Source organism: Ostrinia furnacalis, unplaced genomic scaffold, assembly GCF_004193835.3.
Source record: "Ostrinia furnacalis isolate ACB-3 unplaced genomic scaffold, ASM419383v2 OfSCF7367, whole genome shotgun sequence".
Classification (NCBI taxonomy): Eukaryota; Metazoa; Arthropoda; class Insecta; order Lepidoptera; family Crambidae; genus Ostrinia; species Ostrinia furnacalis.
The window spans coordinates 494,480-518,326 of record NW_021137606.1 but is presented as its reverse complement, the minus strand read 5'-3'; the positions used below and the strand labels follow the sequence as shown (position 1 = coordinate 518,326).

The 23,847-nt window shown below is 40.1% G+C and overlaps 2 protein-coding genes and 1 long non-coding RNA gene across 52 annotated transcripts in view; 1 reads left to right on the top strand and 2 right to left on the bottom strand.

Annotated features, from left to right (window-relative positions):
* Nucleotides 1–20,624, top strand: part of Dscam1 (Down syndrome cell adhesion molecule 1) — a 59,615-nt gene extending 38,991 nt beyond the window's left edge. For 31 of the 50 annotated variants that reach the window (XM_028320259.1, XM_028320260.1, XM_028320252.1 and 28 more), the window contains exons 15-41: nt 4,470–4,589; nt 4,672–4,845; nt 4,931–5,019; nt 5,105–5,312; nt 5,392–5,548; nt 5,681–5,932; nt 6,016–6,126; nt 6,205–6,446; nt 6,524–6,679; nt 6,771–6,919; nt 7,026–7,173; nt 7,345–7,454; nt 7,777–7,936; nt 8,427–8,578; nt 8,874–8,956; nt 9,217–9,393; nt 9,638–9,702; nt 9,782–9,883; nt 10,443–10,640; nt 11,248–11,424; nt 12,883–12,981; nt 13,862–14,034; nt 14,502–14,615; nt 15,108–15,246; nt 15,934–16,083; nt 17,730–17,790; nt 18,762–20,624. In XM_028320259.1, the coding sequence (XP_028176060.1) occupies nt 4,470–4,589; nt 4,672–4,845; nt 4,931–5,019; nt 5,105–5,312; nt 5,392–5,548; nt 5,681–5,932; nt 6,016–6,126; nt 6,205–6,446; nt 6,524–6,679; nt 6,771–6,919; nt 7,026–7,173; nt 7,345–7,454; nt 7,777–7,936; nt 8,427–8,578; nt 8,874–8,956; nt 9,217–9,393; nt 9,638–9,702; nt 9,782–9,883; nt 10,443–10,640; nt 11,248–11,424; nt 12,883–12,981; nt 13,862–14,034; nt 14,502–14,615; nt 15,108–15,246; nt 15,934–16,083; nt 17,730–17,790; nt 18,762–18,840 (3,845 nt within the window). In that variant the 3' untranslated portion in view covers nt 18,841–20,624. Of the gene's footprint in view, nt 1–739; nt 1,025–1,097; nt 1,383–2,194; nt 2,483–2,583; nt 2,878–4,469; nt 4,590–4,671; nt 4,846–4,930; nt 5,020–5,104; nt 5,313–5,391; nt 5,549–5,680; nt 5,933–6,015; nt 6,127–6,204; nt 6,447–6,523; nt 6,680–6,770; nt 6,920–7,025; nt 7,174–7,344; nt 7,455–7,776; nt 7,937–8,426; nt 8,579–8,873; nt 8,957–9,216; nt 9,394–9,637; nt 9,703–9,781; nt 9,884–10,235; nt 10,410–10,442; nt 10,641–11,247; nt 11,425–12,882; nt 12,982–13,861; nt 14,035–14,501; nt 14,616–15,107; nt 15,247–15,933; nt 16,084–17,729; nt 17,791–18,761 lie in introns of all 50 variants that reach the window. The other 19 variants (XM_028320277.1, XM_028320273.1, XM_028320274.1 and 16 more) reach the window with 7 other exon arrangements.
* On the bottom strand, nt 11,975–12,876 carry LOC114364224 (uncharacterized). The gene is made up of 2 exons (XR_003656835.1): nt 12,624–12,876; nt 11,975–12,530 (listed from the first exon to the last, which is right to left on the bottom strand). It is a non-coding gene; the product is annotated as an uncharacterized LOC114364224 (long non-coding RNA).
* Nucleotides 20,625–21,081: 457 nt separating the features above from the next.
* ATPsyndelta (ATP synthase, delta subunit) lies at nt 21,082–23,590 on the bottom strand. Its single transcript, XM_028320296.1, has 6 exons — nt 23,475–23,590; nt 22,928–23,048; nt 22,575–22,665; nt 22,243–22,349; nt 21,971–22,075; nt 21,082–21,242 (listed from the first exon to the last, which is right to left on the bottom strand). The coding sequence occupies exons 2-6, from the start codon at nt 23,045–23,047 to the stop codon at nt 21,177–21,179; spliced, it is 489 nt and encodes a 162-aa protein (XP_028176097.1). The 5' UTR covers nt 23,048; nt 23,475–23,590; the 3' UTR covers nt 21,082–21,176.
* Nucleotides 23,591–23,847: the final 257 nt, after the last annotated feature.

The following is a 23,847-nucleotide window of genomic DNA, read 5'->3' as shown; positions in this document are numbered from 1 at the left end:
AGAGTCAGTTCAAATGATGTGCCACATATCAAAGGGAGACACTCCTTTGGAGGTTTACTGGGAATTCAACGGGCGTCAATTGTCTAGAGAGCTAGGATCGTTTTCGAAAGTTGGTGACCGATCATCGGTTTTGATGTTGCCATCCGTCACTGGCGCGAATAGTGGAAACTACACATGCATCGCTAAAAACCGTGCAGGAACAGCGTCATACACAACAGTACTTAAAATAATCGGTACTTGCAAATATGTATTAGCGCAGTTAGTTGGATTAGTTGTATTTTTTTTACTTTCCATGTTTCCCTTTTAATCTTATTTTATTTTATCCGGATTCAAGTGGTTCCACACATTATCCCGTTCGAAGTTGAAGAATCTATCTTTGCTGGTGAATCAGTACATCTCACATGTCACGTGTCGAAAGGAGATCGTCCTCTTCAGATAACATGGAGTTTCCAGGGAAATGAAATCCCTTATCATAACAATATGGGTATCACGACTACTAAGTTAGGAGAGAAAGCATCAGTACTGAGTATCCCGACTGCAATGGGGCAGCACAGTGGGAACTACACGTGCACTGCCAGTAACCGCGCCGGGCGCGCGCATCACTCTGCTCTCGTCAACATCCATGGTATCCGACCACCTCGACCCCTTCTTCCTAATAGAAAATTATATACTTAAATGTATAGATAATGCACGTTTAGATTTTGTCTTAGAATTCACTATTTATTTCTTTTTTGATCAGTTCCTCCTCATATAATGCCGTTCGAAATTGAGGAATCCATCTACTACGGTGAATCTGTTCAAATGACATGCCACGCTAGTAAAGGAGATCGTCCCATGTCTATTACTTGGACGTTTGAAGGCCGTGATCTTTCCACAAACATGGGAATCAAAACTATGAAAATGGCGGAGCAGACTTCATTTTTAACCATAGCGTCTGTAACGGGTGCTCACAGCGGCAATTATACGTGTATTGCAAAAAATAGAGCTGGAGAAGACAGATACACAACCTCTCTTCATGTTAAGGGTATTATGTTATAAATATTGCAGCATGTTTATGTAAAGCTCCCCCTAACGTTATTGCAATTTTTGTTGCTCAGTCGTCCCACACATCAAACCTTTCGATCTGGACGAGGCCGTATTCGCAGGCGAATCTGTACATCTTGACTGTCATGTACCAAAAGGAGACACACCTTTGAATATTTCATGGAGCTTCCAAGGCCAACCTGTGACTCCAAAGATGGGGATGAAAACAATGACAATAAGTGGCCGAGTATCTATCCTTGATATTCCAAACGCGATGGGTCATAACAGTGGAAACTATACCTGCACAGCAAAGAACATGGCAGGCAGTGCAAGCCATACCGCTCTTCTCAACGTTATCGGTACACAAACTCAGTAGCTCCAAAAATGCTTGCTTTTTGTTCAGTTCCTCCCGTGGTCCAACCCTTCTCGTTCGGAGACGTCGCGATGAATTCTGGACAAGTCGTCACGACTCCTTGTTCGGTTATTGAGGGAGATCATCCCCTTCAGCTACGATGGCTCTTTGATGGCGAACCTATCAAACCAAGATCTGGCGCAACAGTATTCAACATCGGAGAAAGAAGTGCCATTCTTAGTATCGCCTCAGTATCTCACAATCACGCTGGAAATTATACGTGTGTCGCGGAAAACGAGGCCGGAACCGATTCCCATACAGCAACTTTAATAATTAACGGTGCTTAATTTATTTCTCTCATTTAAAATGAAACACTGTCCACAATTTTATTTGTTGATTTGTGTTTTGTATTTTCGGTTGCCTTTATTTCACTCATAAATGTAGATACTGTGTAACAACGTTCCAGTCCCGCCTAACATTCTGCCATTCACGTTCGGCGAGAAGCCCGCAAACGTTGGAGAATATTTGCAAGCCTCTTGTACTGTTAACTTGGGCGACCTTCCTCTAACAATAACTTGGATGTTCAATGGACAACCTATTTCGCAAAGAAACAACAATTACCTTATGACCAACTCGAAAAGGAGTAGCTTACTTATCATTGAATCTGTGGATGCAAAACACGCCGGCTCTTACACATGTATTGGAGAAAATCGTGCGGGCCGTAATTCATATGCAACAGATCTAATTGTATACGGTTAGTCGGTAATGAAATTGGTAGAATCATATTATTTTGATCATTTTAGATAAAGTTTGTTTCAGTTCCTCCCAAGATTGCACCTTTCGTTGCTGGTCCTGAACCAGCTTTTCTCGGTGATTACTTTGCTCTCCAATGCATTATAACACACGGCGATCAACCGGTGCGCATTGAGTGGACGATCAATAACCAAACGGCAAACGTTGTGCCCGGCACCCGCGTCAGTAACGTCGACCGAAGGAGTAGCGTCCTCACAATAGAGTCGGTGGATGCCAAGCACGCGGGCCTCTATAACTGTACTGCGGCTAACGCAGCCGGCGTGACGTCTCACACTACCGAATTGGTCGTAAAGGGTGCGAGTAACAACCATGTCAATACACGCTTCCGATCCTTTTTCATCGTATCTAACTCTTGTAGATAAATCGCTTCATTGAAAGATGTTTTATTGTCCTAGTTCCACCGTTGATACTGCCGTTCAATTTTGGTGAGATGCCATCCAACCCCGGTGATGCAGTGGTAGTAAACTGTGTCGCCACTAAAGGAGACCTGCCTCTTGACATCTCTTGGACATTCAGCAGTGAAACGATAGATTCGAGACTTCCTCGAGATATCTTAACCATGCCGCTAGGTCCACGTGCTTCAGCTCTTACCATCAACTCCGTCAGCGCAAACCACCAGGGAAACTACACGTGCATCGCGCAAAACGCGGCCGCCCGCGCCGAGTATGCCGCTACCCTCGTCGTCAACGGCACGTTTATTTTACTATTGCAATCTGAGTCGGGAACTAACATCACAAAATCGCACCAAAGAAAGATAAAGTCATCCACTATCACTGCTCTTCTCTTCATACTCTACTAGTCGCTAACATTGCCTGCCAGAATCAGATCTAACCCTATATCTATGGTTGTTTCCAGTAATACCTCGTATAGTTCCATTCTCGTTCGAGACTCCGCTGTTTGCGGGGCAGGCGACTCAAGTCACTTGTTTAGTATCAGAGGGCGATCTGCCCCTGGATGTCCAATGGTACTTTGAAGGACAACCTTTGAAGGAGAAAGCCGGAGTGTCGGCAACTAAGATAGCGCAGAGAGCTTCCTTGCTCCTAATCGACCCGGCGGGGTGGTCGCACAGCGGTGCCTACGCGTGTCTCGCGCGCAATGCCGCCGGCTCGTCCAACTATACCGCGTCGCTTGAAGTCCACGGTATACCGCACCAAGCCTCTGTGTACCCTCACTCCTAGCACGGACGAGCTTTGCGTAGTTTATATTGTACGCATAAATCTATATTAGCTACTACAGGCAGTATGCCATATATCCATAATATAGCAGTGATTTTAGTTAATGTTACACGTACCTCTATTCATGTTCAAAATATACTCATTTTTGAAATCTACACAACCCACTCGATACAATGGGCAGATCGATAGTAATTGTCGTTTTAGGAATCGGCTGCGGCTCTCATCGAAACCATCCCCTTCCATCCTTGCACACTTTACTATCCTCTCCTATCCGAATCCTTGGGATCCTACCTTTATTATTTATTTATGTATTGATTTGCATTTTTGGTTTACATGCTTGGATGCTTGCCTTACTAATATTATATCTGATGAAGTATAGATTTAAATTCTATATTTTTAATCAAGAACAAGTTGGTTTACCTATCTACCTACTTAATTAAATTGAAATTAATGTCACCCAATTTCACTCTATTTCATCAGATATGAAATGAGCTTTATGTTGCAATGTGCTTGTCATTTATGTTATCACCGATTTTTGTAGTTGTCAGCTACAAATTTTATTTTGAAGCTAGATAATGAACATATCTTAAAAGCTTCGATAGCGAGCTTTGCCTCATATGTATACTCTTCATAATAACCTGTTATTAACTACTAGTATTATTCACAGTTAATTATAAAAAGACAAAATTGTTATAGGAGCTTTTAAGTGTTTGTAACTATTTAAACTGATAACATTTCGAAATAAAATGTTTTGATGTTTAGCTCTTGGTTAATTATTTAGTTCTTTTACTTGTTTGTTTTGTATTTGTTACTAGCCAGTATCAGTTTGAGTAGTTTTTTTACGAATATTAAAAATTTGTTACAAATTCTGCTTTCGAACAGCAGTAAACCAATAGTTAAATTAATGAGAAAAATGTTTGCAATTAAAGTAATTCAAAGACAGCATTTTTGGAATATTTCAACATTTTCTTGCTAAAGAAATACAAAATTAAAATAAATTAAATATTTGCACTAGAGAAAATAATTAATTTTGCATGAAAATTGAAAAGCACGACGATAAACTTGTCCCCAAATACATGGTTTTATAATATTTATAACGTTTTTAGTTCCCCCTCGTTGGATTTTGGAACCCACTGATAAGGCTTTTGCCCAAGGCTCAGATGCTAAGGTTGAATGTAAAGCCGATGGCTTCCCCAAGCCTCAAGTGACATGGAAGAGGGCTGAAGGTATGGATGATCATACATTTGTATTCTGTATGTATTCATACTAATAGGTCTGTTTTTCTAATAATTTTTATCGTGTTATTAGGGGACACGCCTGGCGATTACAAAGACCTTAAGCCAAACAACCCTAATGTAAAAGTTGAGGATGGCACTCTTACGATTAATAACATTCAAAAGACGAACGAAGGATATTATCTATGCGAGGCCGTCAATGGAATTGGATCTGGACTGTCTGCTGTTATCTTGATCAGTGTTCAAGGTAAGATGTTCAAAGGTCTTTTATTTGATTACATTTTAATTGCAGTTCTATCGTCAGATCATTACAAATAAGTTTGTAATTCCAGCACCACCCCAGTTCGAGATTAAAATGAGGAACCAAACTGCCCGCCGAAGCGAACCAGCTGTACTTCAATGCCAGGCCAAAGGAGAGAAGGTACTGTTTATAAAATTTAAATTGCACAGATATTTTGGATTCCATTGCAATATTCAAACTCAAACATTTTTTTTGTCTCTTTCAGCCTATTGGAATCATTTGGAACATGAACAACAAGCGCCTTGAACCCAAATCCGACCCCCGATACACAATCCGCGAAGAAATTCTGCCTGGAGGAGTGGTTTCCGACTTGAGCATTAGAAGGACTGAACGATCTGACAGCGCTCTGTTCACTTGCGTCGCTACCAACGCCTTTGGATCCGATGACACAAGCATTAACATGATCATTCAAGGTTAGTATATCTTATAAAATCCTTAAATAATTTTTACAATGAATTAAAACAAAAAAACTCACCAAGTTCTAATTTGCAGAGGTCCCCGAAGCGCCATACGGTCTGAAGGTATTGGACAAATCTGGAAGGACGGTTCAGTTGTCTTGGGCTGCACCTTACGACGGCAATTCTCCCATCAAGAAGTTCCTCATTGAATACAAACGCGCCAAGGGCAACTGGGAAAAAGATATTGACAGGTTAGTAAAATCAAACGTAAATCATATAAGGCGGATTTTTAAAGTTAAATAAAAACTAGTGGACGCGTCGATGAGCCTATAAAACTTTCGTGTTTGTACTGTTTAAATAAACCTTGTCTCTTTTTCACATAGAGTTCTTGTACCTGGTGACGCGACTGAAGCCGGTGTATTCAGCCTGAGACCTGCCACCGCTTACCATATCAGGATCGTCGCTGAGAATGAACTTGGCACCTCGGAACCATCTGAAACTGTTACCATCATCACTGCTGAAGAAGCCCCAACTGGCCCACCGCAAGACGTCAAAGTCGATGCCATTGACAAGCACGCTCTCCGAGTCACCTGGAAACCACCCCCAACTCAGGACTGGAATGGCGAACTTCAGGGGTATGCAAAATTTTATATTTTTAAAATGGGTTATTCGGGTTCTTATAGTTTTCAAATATTTAATTGTCTCTCAATTTTTGCAGATACTATGTTGGCTACAAACTGGCTTCAAGCAACAAATCATTTGTATTCGAGACCGTCGACATCTCTAAGGAATCTGGCAAGGAACACCATCTGGATATTCTGAATCTGAAGTAAGATAGATAAGTTCTTTTATAACATGTGGCTTCATTCATTTGTACATAATTTCATAAAACTCATATCTTTTCTAGAACATACACGCAATACGCTGTCGTAGTCCAGGCTTTCAACAAGATCGGATCAGGACCAGTGTCTGTGGAAGTCCGAGCGTATACTGCCGAAGGCGCTCCCTCTGCTCCTCCCCAGGACGTTCTCTGCACTACCCTCACTGCCCAAACCATCCGCGTTTCTTGGATCTCTCCCCCTCTTGCTGCCGCCAATGGACTCATCAAGGCATACAAAGTTATCTATGGACCCAGCGACACCTGGTATGGTATGTATCACACACATCCAAAAACTACATATTTTGTTACATATGTCCTATCTTTATAATTTTTAAATATTTCTTAGATGAGAAGACCAAGGACACCAAGATCACCGCTAGCAGCGAAACGATTCTCCACGGACTGAAGAAATACACTAACTACTCAATGGAAGTGCTCGCTACCACGAACGGTGGAGATGGCGTACGATCCACACCTATCCATTGTCAGACTGAACAAGACGGTAAGTTGGTATTGAGAATTTTGAGAATACTAAGTGTAAATAAATGTCGACGTTGTACCTATAATGTATAAGAATCCAATTTAATTTGCAGTACCCGAGGCACCACGCGCCGTGAAAGCTCTCGTCATGGGTGAAGACTCTATCCTTGTCTCGTGGAGGCCCCCAGCGCAGCCCAATGGTGTCGTCACTCACTACAACGTTTACACGCAAGCACAGAACGCTGAACCACACCCCAACAAGGTACATAGACTCACTTTCCCACTAAAGAAAAAGGATAGAAAGAAGACCAAATGAAAAAAACATTACCAGTTTTTACTGTTCTATAAAAACGAACGTCTCTGTTAAGGTGCCCGCATCCCAAACGAGTTACTCTGCANCGAGCTATTCTGCTACCGAACTGAAAAATGGCCGTTACGACTTCTGGGTGACTGCCTCCACAATCATCGGAGAAGGACAGCCCTCAGCCACCGCCTCTTGCAGCCCAAGCGACAAAGGTAAATAAATGTTTTTAACACTTAACACGCTATTCGGGAGAATATAACTTCAACTGCTGTTTCTGCATTTATTTGCTAAGCAAAATCTGTATATCTTCAGAATTCTTAGTCGTCCCAGAAGCCGTGTTTACCGGTCAACTTATTATTATTATTAATGTCTGTTTATTCCAGTTCCCGCTAAAATTGCTTCATTCGACGAATCCTTTACCGCGACATACAAGGAAGATGTAAAACTGCCCTGCCTCGCCGTTGGTGTGCCATCGCCCAACATCATTTGGAAGGTGACTATATTTTTTTCTAAAAAACGTCTGCTTTCATAAGAATGAATGACACTGTTAATTCAATGTTTAATTCGTTAATTTATCTATGATTAGACTGCCACTAAATTTGGTGCTTTACCACCCTCATAAATTCATAATACAGTTGAAAGCCCAGCCTGGTGCTATCAGAGCACTTGTCTATGATTGGAAAGCCACTTAATTTTGTTCCTTACCACCCTCACAATCACAATACAGGTGAAAGGCCAGCCCCTGGTGCCATCAGAGCACTTGTCTGTGATTGGAAAGCCACTTAATTTTGAATCTTACCACTCTCATAATACAGGTGAAAGGCCAGCCCCTGGTGCCGTCAGAACGTGTCCGCCAGCTGCCCGAAGGTTCACTTCAGATCGCCGGCGTCGCGCGTGAGGACGCCGGCGAGTACTCCTGCCACGTCGACAACCAGTTCGGAACCGATACCGTCACGCACACGCTCTCTGTTCTTGGTAAGTGATTGTAATCTTTGTTATAGGGCCACAAGGGTGATTTTGGCTTGACTTGATCCCCAAAATTTCGATATCGTCATTTGTTTATGATACAGATTTTATTTGAAGCCTGTAGTGCACTACAAGTTGTGAGTAACGCTCCTAGTAGTTGAAGATTCCATACAAATATGATATTTGTACACACGTAGCAGAATCTAGTTTTACCTAATAAATAAGACTAGTCAGATTTTATTTACCAAATGGAGGCCAAAGCGCACAACTGGGTAAATTCTTATGTTAATGGAGCTGGTAGGAAAGATGTTTTTGTCACATTAAAATCCCAGCGAAACTTCATATGTGCTGCAAACATGTATGCTGTGACATGTCCGTTACATCACTTGTCACCCCTCCCACGACGTTCCATTATCGCAGAAACCGTCTTAGTTCAATAATGTCACCTCGGAAATCGCAGAAAGCAGTCGTAATAAATGTTTTACTTGCCTTCCCACAGCGCCGCCCTTCCCGCCTCAGCTGACCGTGGCCTCCTCCTCCGTGTCCTCGCTGACCATCCGCCTGAAGCCCTCGGAGCAGCCCGAGCAGTCGCCCGCCGCCGGCTACACCATCCACTACAAGCAGGAGTTTGGAGACTGGGAGACTGTTCAGGTAATATCTATAAATTTGTATTCTATTTACTGTATTCTTAGCAGACTTCGATCTACTGGGATCTTTTGTGTATCCCAATGACAATTTAACTTTCCCCCGGGACAAACTTGACCTTCACTTATTGTTTTTATTGGCGGTTAAACTGTAGACCCTGGCTATACAGGAGTTGCAGCGGTGCGAAAGAAGAGGTGGGAATAGTCCCGTTATCCCTTTGTTGATCCTAATTGGTCAGTCATGATACATTTCGGCGCTATTTCGAAACTAACATTAAAATTACTTTTTAATATGATTTTAGATCCCAAGCAACACTGATACTTACACTCTGGAGAACTTAGTTTGTGGTACCAGATATCAACTGTACGTCACGGCATACAACAGGTAACTACACACATGATCAAAATTCTAAGTGTAAATGCAGTCTAGTATTAACCTAAAGGATTTGTCACACGGAATGCGGTCTGCGGTCAGAGATCAAAGTGAATGCAGCCATAATGTATAATTACTTTGGCCTGACCGCAAAGCGCATCAAGTATGGCGAATCCTTATTAGTAGACGTCTAATTTAGTTTTGCTGTCTTATTGTTCAGGGAAAGACTACTAATTAAATTATATTAATTAACTAAAACGTTATTAAACCAGCATCGGCACCGGCGAAGCTTCAGACATGGTGGGCGCCCGCACCCGCGGCTCCAAGCCTCCAGTGCCCCGCGCGGCTGACTTCATCGAGGTGGCCTCTACGTCCGTGACCCTGCACTTCAAGCAATGGCTGGATGGCGGCTGCTCCATGAGCCACTTCGTCGTCGAGAACAAGAAGAAGTGAGTGCTATTTGAATAAAGTTAGTCAACACTTGAAAATATCGTGCTCAAAGGACCAAAACTCCTAAGAATAGCTGATAGCAGCTGGATGAAAAAAGCGGGAGTGCCGATGAGTGTAAGTGGAGAATCGCCATTACTTAGTTGAAATGATGAAGATGTTAACTTGCCTATTCTTAAATTCAAATCACATATTAAAAATACTTAAGTAAAAATTAAATCTATAGCACGCTTTTTCTAATCTCAGGGGCGCTGTTGAATGGAACCAGATCTCCAATAACGTCAAGCCTGCCAGCAACTTTGTCGTACTTGGTAAGTTATTTTCACTCTCTCGTCACATTCTTATTACCTAATCCGCACGCAATCATCTAATCAAAATCAAACCTTTCAGACCTGGAACCGGCTACTTGGTATGTCCTGAGGATCACGGCCCACAACAACGCTGGATTCAACGTCGCCGAATACGAAGTCGCTACTCTCACTGTCACTGGTGGTAAGTTGAATCATTTAATTAATCATTTAATCATCAATCATATTTTTTAAATCATTTTATATCCGTTGTGATTATTTTATTATTTAATTATTGGGCTTTTGGAAGCATTAATAGTCAAAATATAAGCAAACGAACTAGTGACTTGATTTGATTACTTTGTATCTGAAATCTGAAAAAAAAATGCGTTATAAAACAAAAGAAAAAATACGAGAATTATACGCAATACAAATGCATACTGCATAAAATTCTCGTGCCAATAAAGTACCTGAAATGCATCGCCTTATTTCGAATCACTTTTATTTTTGGTAATGGTAACTGTTGACTCCCAATAACATGGCGGCTTGCATTTCAGGTACTATCGCGCCCGCGCGCGAAGTCGGCGGCGGCTCGCTGACGACCGAACAGACGCTCAAGATCATTCTGTCGCACCTTAACCTTATCGTGCCAGTTGTCGCCGCTATTCTAGTCATCATCATCGCGATTGTTGTCGTGTGCGTTGTGCGAGGCGCCCGCGATCATCACAAAGGTATAATTTGAACGGGAATGATTGAAATTCTAGGAACTATCGCTCCCCTGCCCGGCAATATCGACGGTGACAAGGAACTGCCTCCCTGGGTAAAGGCCTGGCTGGAACCAGAGGTTTTGGTGCCAATCCTGGCCACAATCGTGGTATTCATCGTGGGCGTCGTGGTGATCTGCCTGACCCTCGCTCGCAGGAACACGCCCCACCGCCTGCGAGGTCAGAAGGACGGTTACTGTATGTATGGTGCAGCGCGCCGCTTCATATTTTATTTTTACCATTCGATACTTTTATTATACACCACTCGAATCAGATTTCGAACGAGATGTTGTGATATCATCCATATAATATGGTTTATTCAAAATTCATCTTTTATATATTTTTTGCAACACCAACGGTCATTTATCATTTAGATTACTTATAGCAATGGATAAAACATTATTTATTCGAAAAATTGGTTATTTGGTTCAAAAGTTTCAATACAAACCAAACATAAAATAACACAATGGTCATTGTTACACATAAGGGATGGGATTGGAATAACTAACTTAAGATCTATTGCTATTTCCAATCCCAATCCGCAGTGCGCTTATTGTGTTTATCCATTAGAAACCTGTTATAGACTTCATGATAATATTTTTATAAATGTTTCTCTCTCTCTCTCTCTCTCTATAATATTCTTAAGTGATGAATCAAAATATGCAAAATACTCCAAACACAGACCGAATTTTACTGCGATACTCCGAATTTTACTGCAAACTCAGTATTATTTTGCCATTCTACTACTCCCTCCCACTTTTCGAAGCATACAGGGTGTTTATCATTTCCAAACGTTGTCCAACAGACGATGGTGTCTACAACGCATCCCAAGCGGCTATGGGCGGCGGCGGAGGCACCCTGGACAAGCGCGGCGGCCTGCGCGACGAGCTCGGCTACATCGCACCCCCCAACCGCAAACTGCCCCCTGTACCCGGGTCTAACTACAACACTTGCGACCGCGTGAAGAGACAGGCTGTCATCAGTGAGTTTGCAACCCCGCTCTCTCCTTTTCTACTGCTACTAATTACGCAATTCAACAGGTTCTCACTATCTTATTTACTACTTCTTAAACGCAACAGGTCACTTACTTNACTTACTACACACAGGACCGCAACCTCAAGTAACAAGCGCTTGCGTACTAGAACTTCGAAAAGAGATCGTTACACGTAGCGAATTTACTTAAACTAAAATATCTATGGCAGGGGTCGTAACTCAGTGGGCCACTTGGTCTACGAACACTACTTATAATAACATTTACGAAATTGAATGCTACAATTTTAGATGAAAGAGGCGCGCAATGTTTGACCGCGAAAATAATTTTCACTAATATTCATTTTTTTAATAAAACTTGAGGTTCAACAATATTACAGCTTTATCATGGGAAGGCGGTATTTATGTGTTAATTATTAGATTATGGTGATGGTTACAATGGTCTAGCTCATAACAACTACAATAATGGACACGGGAAGTGGGCCACCAGATTAAACACCAGCACAAAGTAAATGAGGTTTTTCATATTTTTTCACATTTACATCTTTCTCTTGAAACGCTTACCCCTATATGCACGGCGTTCATTCTTTTGCACATTTTATTACTTATAATAATCAACATTTTACAGGATTTACTTGTAGAGGTGAAAGCTTACATCATAATTATTAGCTTTGTTGTCCTTTAGTTGTTTCATTTGTCTGCATTTAATCCAAAGAAAACTTTGACGTCGGATTTTTTGTAGACAAAATGTGAAGTCAATGTTGAGACAAACAAACAATGAATTCTCTCAGCATTGATAAATCATTGAATATTTTAATTACATGTTTATTCTTCCTTAGCTTTGTCAATTTGTTGTCTCCATGATTGTTTCTTTGTGTTTACACTGGCCAGAAAACATTCGTTAATTCAATGTTATGACTCTAGTGTAAACACGCCATGTCCCTTGTAGATTTTATGTTATTGCTTCCTCTCAGATACCGTCTCCTCTACCTACAATTACGGCTATAATACAAAAATGTATAGTGGAAACTTCTGAAAATAAATAATTTAATTGACACTTGATGATATTTCCTGGAATGATTTTATTAAAACTGTCACCTGCTTAATCCTTCAAGGCCCGCAAATCTAGACACAATAGATAATCAATTGTTATGGCATTAATGTATGCCGTCTGGGACTTTAAAGGNTCACCTGCTTAATAAATAACATTATAATATTTCGGTTTACCACTAAGAACGTACAACGATTATTCCGTACAAGCTAAATGAAAAGAATAAATAATTCCGAATTTTCCACCATAATGTCATAAATATTGGAACCGTTAAAGGTCGTGTTGCCAATCATCCATTTGCCTCTGGTAAAGTAGAGACTGCAGTGGAGAGAGAATGGTGTGGAGACGGTATGCGAGGGTAGGTTGTGCGCGCATGCGTAACGCAGTAGTGTGGTCCAGTGGGCGCGCACTCCACGTGGGACCCGCGCCGCCACCACTACGAGCGCGTGCGGCGCCCGCGCATGCGCCGCGCCGGCTCCGGCGACACCGTGTCCATAGGTCAGTGCTTCGCTTGCACGTCCGCCTGGCTGAATGAATTGTTTTAACGCACTAGGAGACCGGTGTCTCGAGATTTCGCTAAACATTTCTTAGACCTGTATTCTAGAAACACTCAAGCGAAAGATTCGCTTTCAACTCAAAACTTGGGCATCACAAGATTGAGAGCCATCTGAGTTCTCCTTTAAAATTGAGGAGTCTTTTGCATTTAAATCTCCAATAAATATCTCGATACAAATGTCACCTAGTGCGAATTTTTGAAGCATTGTATCTAAAAAACTACATACTTCATAGACGAGTGCTACTAACCGTGCCTGCTGAGTGTAAGTACTTTCTATACGTTTGTTTGGACGCTTTTTTCTAACCCCAGTTATTTTTTATTTGCGAACCTTATTTCGCTACAATAAATATTTACAGTGTTTACTTATTATTGGATTATACGTCTTTTGGGCAAAACAGAAGTTCCGCCCGCAGCGGTTAAAATGAATGATGTAATCGACTAACAATCACAGATTTTTGAATGAACAGACTGCGCACTTTAATCTTTAAACAAGAAAATAACCGACTGATAGCATTGTTGCTTGACCACCATAAGCGTAGGTATTCTTCAGGCGATCTGTCAATTAAATGGAAGATTAAACGCCCAAATCTGATGACGTATTAAGAATACTTGCGCTTTTGGTTAAAAAGCTATTATAGAGTCCAAAGTAATTACTCCAGTCGTTAATAAGACATTTGAACTGGCATTACCAATTCGCATTTTTGTCAGTAAATCAGAACAGCTCCAGACGATACCTCCTCATAAACAGCCTATATTTCAAATGCCAAATAACGACTCGACCCACAACAAACCAGAGTTTAACTCGAATCAAACCCTCAACAGGCATGGAGGACGAGATCTGCCCGTACGCGACCTTCCACCTGCTGGGCTTCCGCGAGGAGATGGACCCCAGCAAGGCGCTGGCCTTCCCGCACCACCACCCGGCCCACGCCGGCACCCTGGCCCACCCCCACCCCCACCACCCCGCTCACTCCCGCGCCGGATCTCAAAGCATGGTTAGTATACTTAACACATTTGAGCCCAACTTCTTTTTTCGTCAGGAAATGCATTAACTTTCATACTCACTAGCCCAGGGCGTGAGTAGGTTAAGTGAGGCTCTCCCTGCCATCTGGCGCTACTTACTAAAACCTGACGGTGTAATCCAGTCTTTGGGACGGAACTGCGAGTTATTATCCGGGCTAAACGGCCTAGACATTCTTTCGCGGCTCCGCCCCAGTCTGTGGCTTGCTCAGCTGGTTTGAATCTATGATAAAAGAACATTGACCCAAAACTACATTGAACCTGGTGGGTCGCACTACAAAGACCAGAGGCCGTCAATATATGTCATAAAGAGAAAATCTACAACTTTATGCTCAAGTTGACCAACACTAACTAAGAAGTCAACTGAAGTTTCCAAATAAATCAGTAAAAAAATATAAACCCGTCTATTCTATCTTAATTTTATTATTGTGATCGTTCCTAGCCCCGTGCCAACAGCCGCTACGCCCGCAAGAACTCGCAGGGAGGCCAGAGCGCCATCTACTCCACCGCGCCCGAGTACGACGACCCGGCCACCTGCGCTGAAGAGGACCAATACGTCAGTATTCATACGTTTTTATTGTTGAAAAAAGATTTTTACAAATTAGCAACTCTCTATTAATTGTGCCTTCAAAAAGTGCACATTGTGCGAAGTGCTCATTTTGTGAAGTGCACATTCTGCGTGTATAATGTGCTTTTTGAAATAGTAGCGGTTCAAAAATTGGCATACGTTGCTTCCTCCATTTGTGTTCAAAGCAAAAGGAAATTTAAATTTAATGGCAGTTGATTGAAGAGCTCGAACTCTTTATTTCTAAACACTTTGGACATCTCCGCTTTGTTTAAGTCCGGGCCTTAAGCAGGACTCGGAGGCAAATGTAAGGAAAATTACGGCGATCACAACAGATCGATGATGGTTGCAGTGATACTATGACTTTACTGAACTAACATAGCCGCTTAACAAAAAAAAGTGCGGGCCTTAGTCTATCCAGAACTTGAGTGAAGGCCGTAAAAAATGGCCACTATTTCTCTATTTAAATTGTGTGTATCGCAGCGCGCCCGTTATTCCCGCCCCATGTACGCCTGCGGACCCGAGTACGATGAGCCTGCATGCTGCGCGCCCGAGGATGAGCAATACACTGGCGCTTATGGAACCCCCTACTCCGACCACTATGGATCCCGACCCAGCATTGGTAAGCTCACACTATTCTTGCGATTATTAGCAGTTCCCTCTATCATTGTCCCCGGGTTTACAAAATTTCCTGTTCCTTTCCGATTCGAACAGAGGGGACAGCTGGTAACGGAAATGGAAATAGAATAGGACTATCTTCTTCCAGTGGATGACGTAGTGGCGAATAATATATGCGTACATCAGGCCTCCTTAACCCGTCTGGTTAATGTGGTCACTGTGGAGAGTGTTGACCAAATTCTCCAGCTTATACACTACAGTCACGCAGCTCAATCAAAACACAAGCTTGCTTTAGCAGAACACGGCTTCATAAGAAGGCTAAGTTATAATAAATTACTTATTTATGTAATAATTTTGTATGCCAGAATCAAATCAAATTGTAAAAAGTAGGTAACTTCTTCAGTTACGTTCCTAAGCTGCGACCTTGTTTTCCTCACATAACGAAGAACTTTGTACTTATTCCTCAGTCCCAAAAGAGTATAACACAGAAAGGAATAACACTAGATGTAACAGCAAAATACACTTGAAAATGTTTCCATGGCTGAGAAAACTAGTCAGACCGGTCACCCGGCAATCGAAATCTGGGTTCAAATTCCACTTGAGGCATTCCAGTTTTTTCCAAAAAACCAAATGAACATAACAGTACCTATGTATTTACTTCAATACGTCCACCAATGAGCCCTCTGACTAGGAACCCGCAAGTGCGGCGGCTCTCCCGAGCCTCCTCCACCACCGCCGCGCAACGCTAACACCGACAACAACTGCTCCTCGTCCTTCAACGAGAGCAAGGACTCCAACGAGATCTCCGAGGCCGAGTGCGACCAGCCACGCAACTACCCCGGTATGTGACGAGTTGTACTATGATCATCGCATCTAACCCATTGTGATACTTATATCGAAAATATCGTAGTATGATCATGATGTCTAACTCATTGTGTACCATTTGCAAGACGGTACTAAGCTTAGCGATAAAATCAAGGTGATACTTATACCGAAAATCTCTTAGTATCATCATGTAATCTAACCCATTGTGTACCATTTGCTACACAATGCTAAGCTTAGCGATGAATTCAAAGTGAAAATTACGATGAAATATAAATGAAACATCTTTGGAGATAATGATAAAATGATTTGCACACCTTATTATCGCTAAGCTGCTCCATCAAAATAATGCATACGTTAAATTTACCATGCCATACCATAATTAATTTATTTATACGATCAAGTACATGGAGATATTTATCGTGAATGATTGAAATATCGAATGCTATTCTGAAACTCGGTCAGCTTTTCAAAAATCATACTAAAGGCAACTCATTCATCTTCTGACAGGGACACATTTCATACGAAAAAAATCGAGTCATACTTTTTCAATATAACTGGGAATAAAAATATGATCATTTATGGCTTTATAGCATGTAATTTTTATTCCTGGAGAAATTCACTGCTTGCTAAGCAAATATAATATTCGTTTGTCAGAAATATTGCCTCTAATAAATTGCATACGAAAACGCTCAATCATTTTCAGTTGGCAGCTTTTGTATTATAGCATCTGAGCATAAATCGTCACGTAGCACAATATGTATTAAATGCGAGCATTTAAAGAACTAGTAATTAACAATCGTAAATACCGCGTAGATGTTAAGCACGCATAAAATGCACACGTCAATTCGTAATGCAGCTTTCACGGTATTATGAAATTGCTAATTGCTTCAGTTTGCGCTCTCGCTCTACAGTCCACTATATTGATTTGTTACAAAAAGTATGACGTCACATTTCATTTCGTCTAATCATAAAATCATACTAATTGTGTTAATTTAATAAATTGAAATGAATTCTGAATTGGTCCATGCGCACGCGGGTGTCACCTGAACAGAAGACGGTAAAACAGTTTTAGACCAATAGTTTTCTCGGTTATTTTATGTTATTAATTTATGTCACTGACAGCATGCATAATGGTCTCATTGTCAGTAAATAACAAATTGGATTTGTGAAAGGCTTATTTTATCACTAGATTTTTCGGAATTGGCTTACTATTTTTATTTTTCCAAAAATTTCTTATACTTTCTTCTTGTTACACACCTGGCACAATTTCATTTGAACTGGTTTCATACAAAAAACTGAAAAAACACTAACAAATTTTGCCAAGTGTATTTCACGAAATTCTAATTTTTCCTTTCAATCTAAATTACCTATCAATTATCTTTCTATGTGCTTAGACGTGATTGTGTTACTAATTCTCCTTTGATTGATTCTGTAGATATAGTACGTGTTTTATGACCACCTCGAACACTACCCATAGCTTATTTAAACTTATCGAATTACTGTTTAAGGTTTATTGATTTAATTGAAATAATAACACCACTATGGGAAGATTGGCATGTAAATGAAATGGTTATGGGTATTGTGCGAGGTGGTAGTAGGGGGCAGGCGGCTCCGGGTCTCGTGACTAGAGTAGAGCGCCTCGTGACTTGTGTGTTGTTGCAGTAAGGGCCCACACTGCCAAGGACGGCTTGCACAGCGAGGAAATGAGGAAACTCATTGACAGGTCAGTTCGATAGGCCTACCGCACATACACATATCGACTCGTGACGTAACTACACCCTAATTGTACGTTTTCATAACTGCATCATATTAATAACGAGTCATTATTATGAATAAATATTCGTCACTGATATTATGTACTGTTTTAACTTAATCCCTTTAGATTTGTTGCATATCTAATATGAATATTTAAACTATAATAATTAATTTCTGAATGAACAATAAAGTCCTACATAAGCGGCACAAAGCCCTCCTATTTAACAGTCAAATTTCCCTACGCACTACCTACTAATACAGACGTTAGCCGACTCCTTGTGTGTGTGCTACAAGTAAATTGTGTCATGTTATAGAGTTATACTTACATTTAAATAATGCATTATGTTTGAATAGTATATGCTCGAAATTTAAGCATGTGTTATGTTCTGCATACGTGATCTCCAGGAAACAGTAAGTCAAGTATGTGAAAAAGAAAATATTTAATAAGTTAACTTTTCTGTTTGCCTTAACTTTTTGATTTATGTGATTAATCTTATGTGGCTAACACTATAACCTTTGTGCACTACTTTCATTTGCTGTGAATGGTAAGGACATTTTATCGACGGCTATGATTTATGATTTATAATATCCATTTCAGTTATGCGTAACCAGGCATGGTTTTTTCGACGATTTTATGTAAATAATTATTATATTATGTTGATTTTACCATATTTACGAGATAATGTCAAATTGCTCCCTTTGCATTACGTACTTAGCTAACAACTAGCTCCCTGTCCCTGGCACATGTTTAGCAAACAAATATCGCTCGTGATCGTTGTAAGTCAACTGTAGATCACATTTGAAAACAAGTGATTAGCAGTAGTCATTCTCACCCTCCCAATACATGTAGTCGAGCCCTGCCTACAAAGCCTGATTTTTGTTGACAAGTCGAACATCCTCGGGACAGTGCACCACTAATGGTTTCGATGATGATTGCAGACCAGAAGCAGCCACCCCAATCCCCCAGCAAGCAGTCCACGGGCGGGGACTCACAGCCTACGATACTGTGGCAGTGTAACCTGTAAAGGGTCACGCGACCACGCCGCGGCACACGGCCACACCTAGCTTTCATTTGTGAACCTCCCGTTTACGGAACGTCGCTCCCTCGCTGAAGCAATCGTCCGCTTATTACTACACTCTCGTTCGCATCGTAGCTTTTATTTTCGCGCTCTTTCAAACTACTTTACGCCATTTTACCAGCGACAAATTGCATCAGCGAGGCAGCGACCCGCGTGCCAAAAATGTTATTTCAGTTTTGTGTGCCGCCCTTTGTGTTGCTGTTTTTTTTACATTTATCCCAACTTAGTTGGCTGGATTTCTTTTTAGTTTTTAACTTGAACGCGCACATTTGTGCCATAAACGAACGCATGACCCACGAGTGGGCCTAGGTTGTCTGTAGTAAACATGCCGATGAGTGATTTGTAAAATTAAAGTATATCCAATCCCTTGTAGACCCCAACGCGTCGTAGTCGTACCAAAATTCCGAAAATGATGGTTGTGGTAGTTATTTCAAATTGATAAATTATTATAATGACTTTATTAATGTGACGCGTTAAAACCATATAATCACAATTATATCGCTCGCAAATTGGCATATTCACTATAGATAAAATCCGTACCCTTCTCAGTGGATTGGTACGTTACTGTAGTTAACCTTTTTTGATCTTATTTGTTTAGCTTAATTTAAAGAAAGTTTCGAAGGAAAGCTGCTTTGGGGTGATGGATAAGGAATCGATTTAAATTAAGCTCAACATGTAATAATGTGATATTTTGTATTTTTATCCCATTTTAATTTGTATTTTGATATACTAACATGATTGTTATTTATATTTTGTGTATGTGTAGAACGATAATTTTAGACTAAACGACCTTACGGTTGGAAACAATGCTTCCTTTTTTACAAGATGTTATGTACGGTTTTCATAATGCTTTTACCGACCTAGCTTTATTTTTTCGGCGTAATATTTTTCATTGTTTTTTTGCACATAACACTACATAGGCTAAGAATAGGCGTAAGATTATTCTAGTAATTAATCAACTCTTATAAAATACCTACTATATAATCCGTAGCTAGTTAGTAACATGTGTTATGCAATTAAAGTATATTAAAATTAATCAATGTTAGTTATACCGTAAACCGTATAACAGGACACGCCCGTACCATAACACAAAAGTTACCTAATGAAATGTAATATGGCCGGGTTGAAATCGATAATATCATCCAAAACGTAATAGACTATACTACAGACACGGAATTTAAATGCTTTTTAATATTACTCTAGAATAATAAGGTGCATTTTTATTACTCATAATCGTAATTTTACCCTCTATATAGTAAACTATGCAAGTGACTAGGTGTAAGACACGCGCGTGTCGTTTTCTAGATGTTTCCCTTATATGTTGTGCATCGTCGTGTAAGCTTTGCAAGTAGGCGTAGTTAGGTTCTCGCGACTTCCTAGCAACAGGTATCTTCTCTTAACCTTCCAATTAGAAAATTCTGAATATAATTAGATAAAAATTATATTGAACAAATTATGTAATAATGAATTAAAATTCAAAATTATAACTAGCTATTTGATCGAAATTAAGAAAAAATACCGTAAGCTGAATAATGCTGGAATTAAATATATTCTGAGTGTTTTTGATGGTTTTTGCTCGTATAAGGTATGTTTGGTTTGCTAATAGTTGCAAATTACGTTATCTTCAATATTACGCAATGTCATATTGCTAAACCGCAGCTAACTGTTTGTACCAAAGTGTTTGATTTGTGTTGAATAAATTATTCAAATGTCAACTACAAAATGTTGTTTCATTTTAAACCCTTTTTGCCCTAATCCTTAATTTAGGCAAAACTAAATTATTTTCAAGTCTCGCACGACTTCATTTGAAAGAAAAATAAAACAATCATTAAATAATGAAGTATGCGACACAACCAAACCATGACATAAGTATAGGCGGCGGCCTAAAACTGGCGGTGGTGTGAAGAAGACCCCATACAAATCCAAGGGAAGCTAGTGTAAAAGCAGTACCGCTCCACTGACGTCACGGCATAGTGTGTAAGGGAATCCGCTAAACCTCGAGCGCAGTCGAGTCGCACGCATGTCAGTATCGAGAAATAGTACGAGCAGCGCATGCATGTAACGGATTTCCACACGCTCAGCGGTAGGCGGATGAACGCTTGCGAGTTTTAGCGTAGGCCCTAATACTTAAAAAAATCCTGAAAAGTCACTGAGCAGATCATCGTAAATAAAAAATAATATTGATCTACGGGAAGTAACTTTTTTATTTATACATTATGAAATAATTAAATAGATACAGTTTTAACACTAACTGTGGTACTGCGCTCGTGGTGCCTTACGCGGACGCGGCCTTCAGGATCTCTTCGGCGACTTCCACGGCGATGGCGGCCTCTGCCTTGGCCTGAAGTAATTAAAAACATATTTGTTAAACGCAATAAAAAAATAAGTAAGTACATAAAATGGTGAAATTGCATTGGAGGAGATTACACAAGTAAGTGAGGTCTATAAAACCACTAAAAATGCAATTTTGGGGATTCCTTTTTATTTGTAACAGACGTTTGACGCGTATTGCATCTTGTGTAGCTTCAGGACACACCGTGTAAGTGCGTTAGTCATCTTCCGTCGCGTCAAGGCATCGTCGTGTAAAGCCTGAGCCCCGATTACGGTAATTTTTAACGTCTCCAATCCAGACAGACACGCTTCTCGATTCTGCGATACGATTGGTCGTTCAACAGCGTACGTCAGCTGTTTTGACCAATCGTATCGCAGAATCAGAAGCGCGTCTGGATTGGAAACGTTAAAAGTTACCGTAATCGGGGCTCTGGTCCGTGAGCACGTAGAATCCCGTCCCGTGAGTGTGCGAGCGCGACAGCAACATAATTACGCGCGAGCGATAGGGATGGGTAGCTTGGGGTCATTGGACGGGATTCTACGTGCTCACGGACCAGGCTTTAGTATCGTTTGTTAGTTTGTTTTAACCAAATGACGTCTACTGAATGGACAAAGGCCTCCTTAAAGATTTCCACGACGACGAAACCTTTTTACTATAATTTATTGAAATCAACAATAATTAGAATATGCATGATTTAATTTTAAATCATCACTACTACGGTATATGTATTTTAGTACCTTATCATTAGCCGCAGAGTTGAGTTCGGACTGAGCTTTGCTGAGGGCCTCCTGGGCAGCGCCCCTGTCAAGGTTTTCAAGGGGATGTGCCTCTTCTGCCAAAACCTGAAATATTGAATTTCCTTGTAAAGTTTCATATTGTACAAAATACACTTGTAACACAGACTAAACCAATATTTTTCTATGATATGATATATCAGGAAAAATTGTGCAGATTGATCAGTTTAAACATTTCTTTAACCACATCATTTTAGAGCTAAAAAAATTTTTACCTGAACTGATGAATCATCATTGACGGTGACAGTGCCAGAAGAAACAAAGATTTTGTTTTGCTTGCCATCATTCTCGAGGACTGTGACTACACCGGGGCGCAGAACAGCTGAAGGAAAAATAAATGAATTTAACAATGCACCAAAAAAATATTATAATTTATCAGTCAGTATGTTATCAAAATATAGGTATTCAATCAAAATAAGTAGTATTATTTATGGTTCTAAGAGCAATTTTAATACAGTAATAGTAAAAAACATTTTGGAATACTTAAGATTTTTGAAAAAAAATACTGGCATCATAAAACAACAAAAAAAAACTGTTCTTTTCTTACCTAGAGTGGGCACATGTTTCGGCAGAATACCAAAGGCACCGCTGAATGATGGCACATCAATCTGCTTTACAACTTGCTTGTCATAGAAAACCTAGAAGATAGAGAATTTTATAAATAAGTTCAATGTTTAACCTACAAATAACTAGTATGCATCCTCAGTTAAAATCAAGGAAGGATTTAGAATGAAGTTAAATAAATACAGAACTCAATAATATTTAAATGTCAAAGTTACAGTTTGCCTTTATCAGCGATTAGTTTGAAGTAAACGCATAACAAATAAATGAATAATAAGTCAGTTAATACAATTTCCTAACTTTATAAGTACCTGAGTAGAGAATATCTTAAAAACATACCTTATTGCCAGCAGCAAATGTAAGAGCCATTTCACCCTCTTTGGGGGCCTCTGCTGCGTAGCCGCGGACCTGCAGCCTTCTGGCAGAGCTTCTCAATAGGTTGCGGAATGCCATGGCCATTCTAGAGGTAGGAATAAAGTACACTTTCAGCCAAACGAATTAAATATAATATTTTTTTAGTTCAACCCGTAATTTTAATATGTACTCTCTTCGTAGACACATTTCATGATACTTTATTAAACGAAATGAGAACCAATATTTAAGATGTACTGTGCTGTACTGTATACTGTAACATAGTTAGGTTATGTTTTAATTTACAAGTAGATTTTCTAGAAGAAAAATTATTTAACTACCGGCATTTATGGAACCTTAGAAAATAATACATTACGTATAAATTGGTGAAAAACCTTCCTGTTTTCTATTAGTACATAACCTCCTATGATGTCCTAGGTAGATTATGTAATATTTTAATAAAATATTTTCTCATGTAAAACATCTCATAAATGCAGACTAAAGTCCTTTATTTAGGATATTCATCTAAACTTACTCTGATTGCTATTGACGGCCTATAAATTTTAATTTCAAGAATAAATTGGAGAATTTGCACTTCCCCTTTTGACAGCTGACTTTAGAAGTGTTTTTTTTAGGTCTTCGTAAGTCGATAGTAGCAAAGGCGTTGCCTTGTAATGCCTCGTATAAAAATCATTTATAATAGACCNCATTCAGTTCCGAAACCATAAATAAAACAATTAGAGATTAGCAATTTCTTTAAAACCCAAAAAAAATGCAAGTCTTGGTGGTTGTTGTTGTTAAAAAAATCACTTGAAATAACACCGTGCAATATAAACCTATACCTCCTCCTCATGTTTTTTGCTCGAAGACCACGATGTTGTTGCGTCAAACTGACAGCTGTCACCAGC

Coding starts and splice junctions, on each gene's coding strand:
- ATPsyndelta (XM_028320296.1), bottom strand. CDS start 23,047: ATGGCCATGGCATTCCGCAACCTATTGAGAAGCTCTGCCAGAAGGCTG. Junction 22,350..22,574: donor GAAACATGTGCCCACTCTAG/GTAAGAAAAGAA, acceptor TTTTTCCTTCAG/CTGTTCTGCGCCCCGGTGTA. Junction 21,243..21,970: donor ACTCTGCGGCTAATGATAAG/GTACTAAAATAC, acceptor TAATTACTTCAG/GCCAAGGCAGAGGCCGCCAT.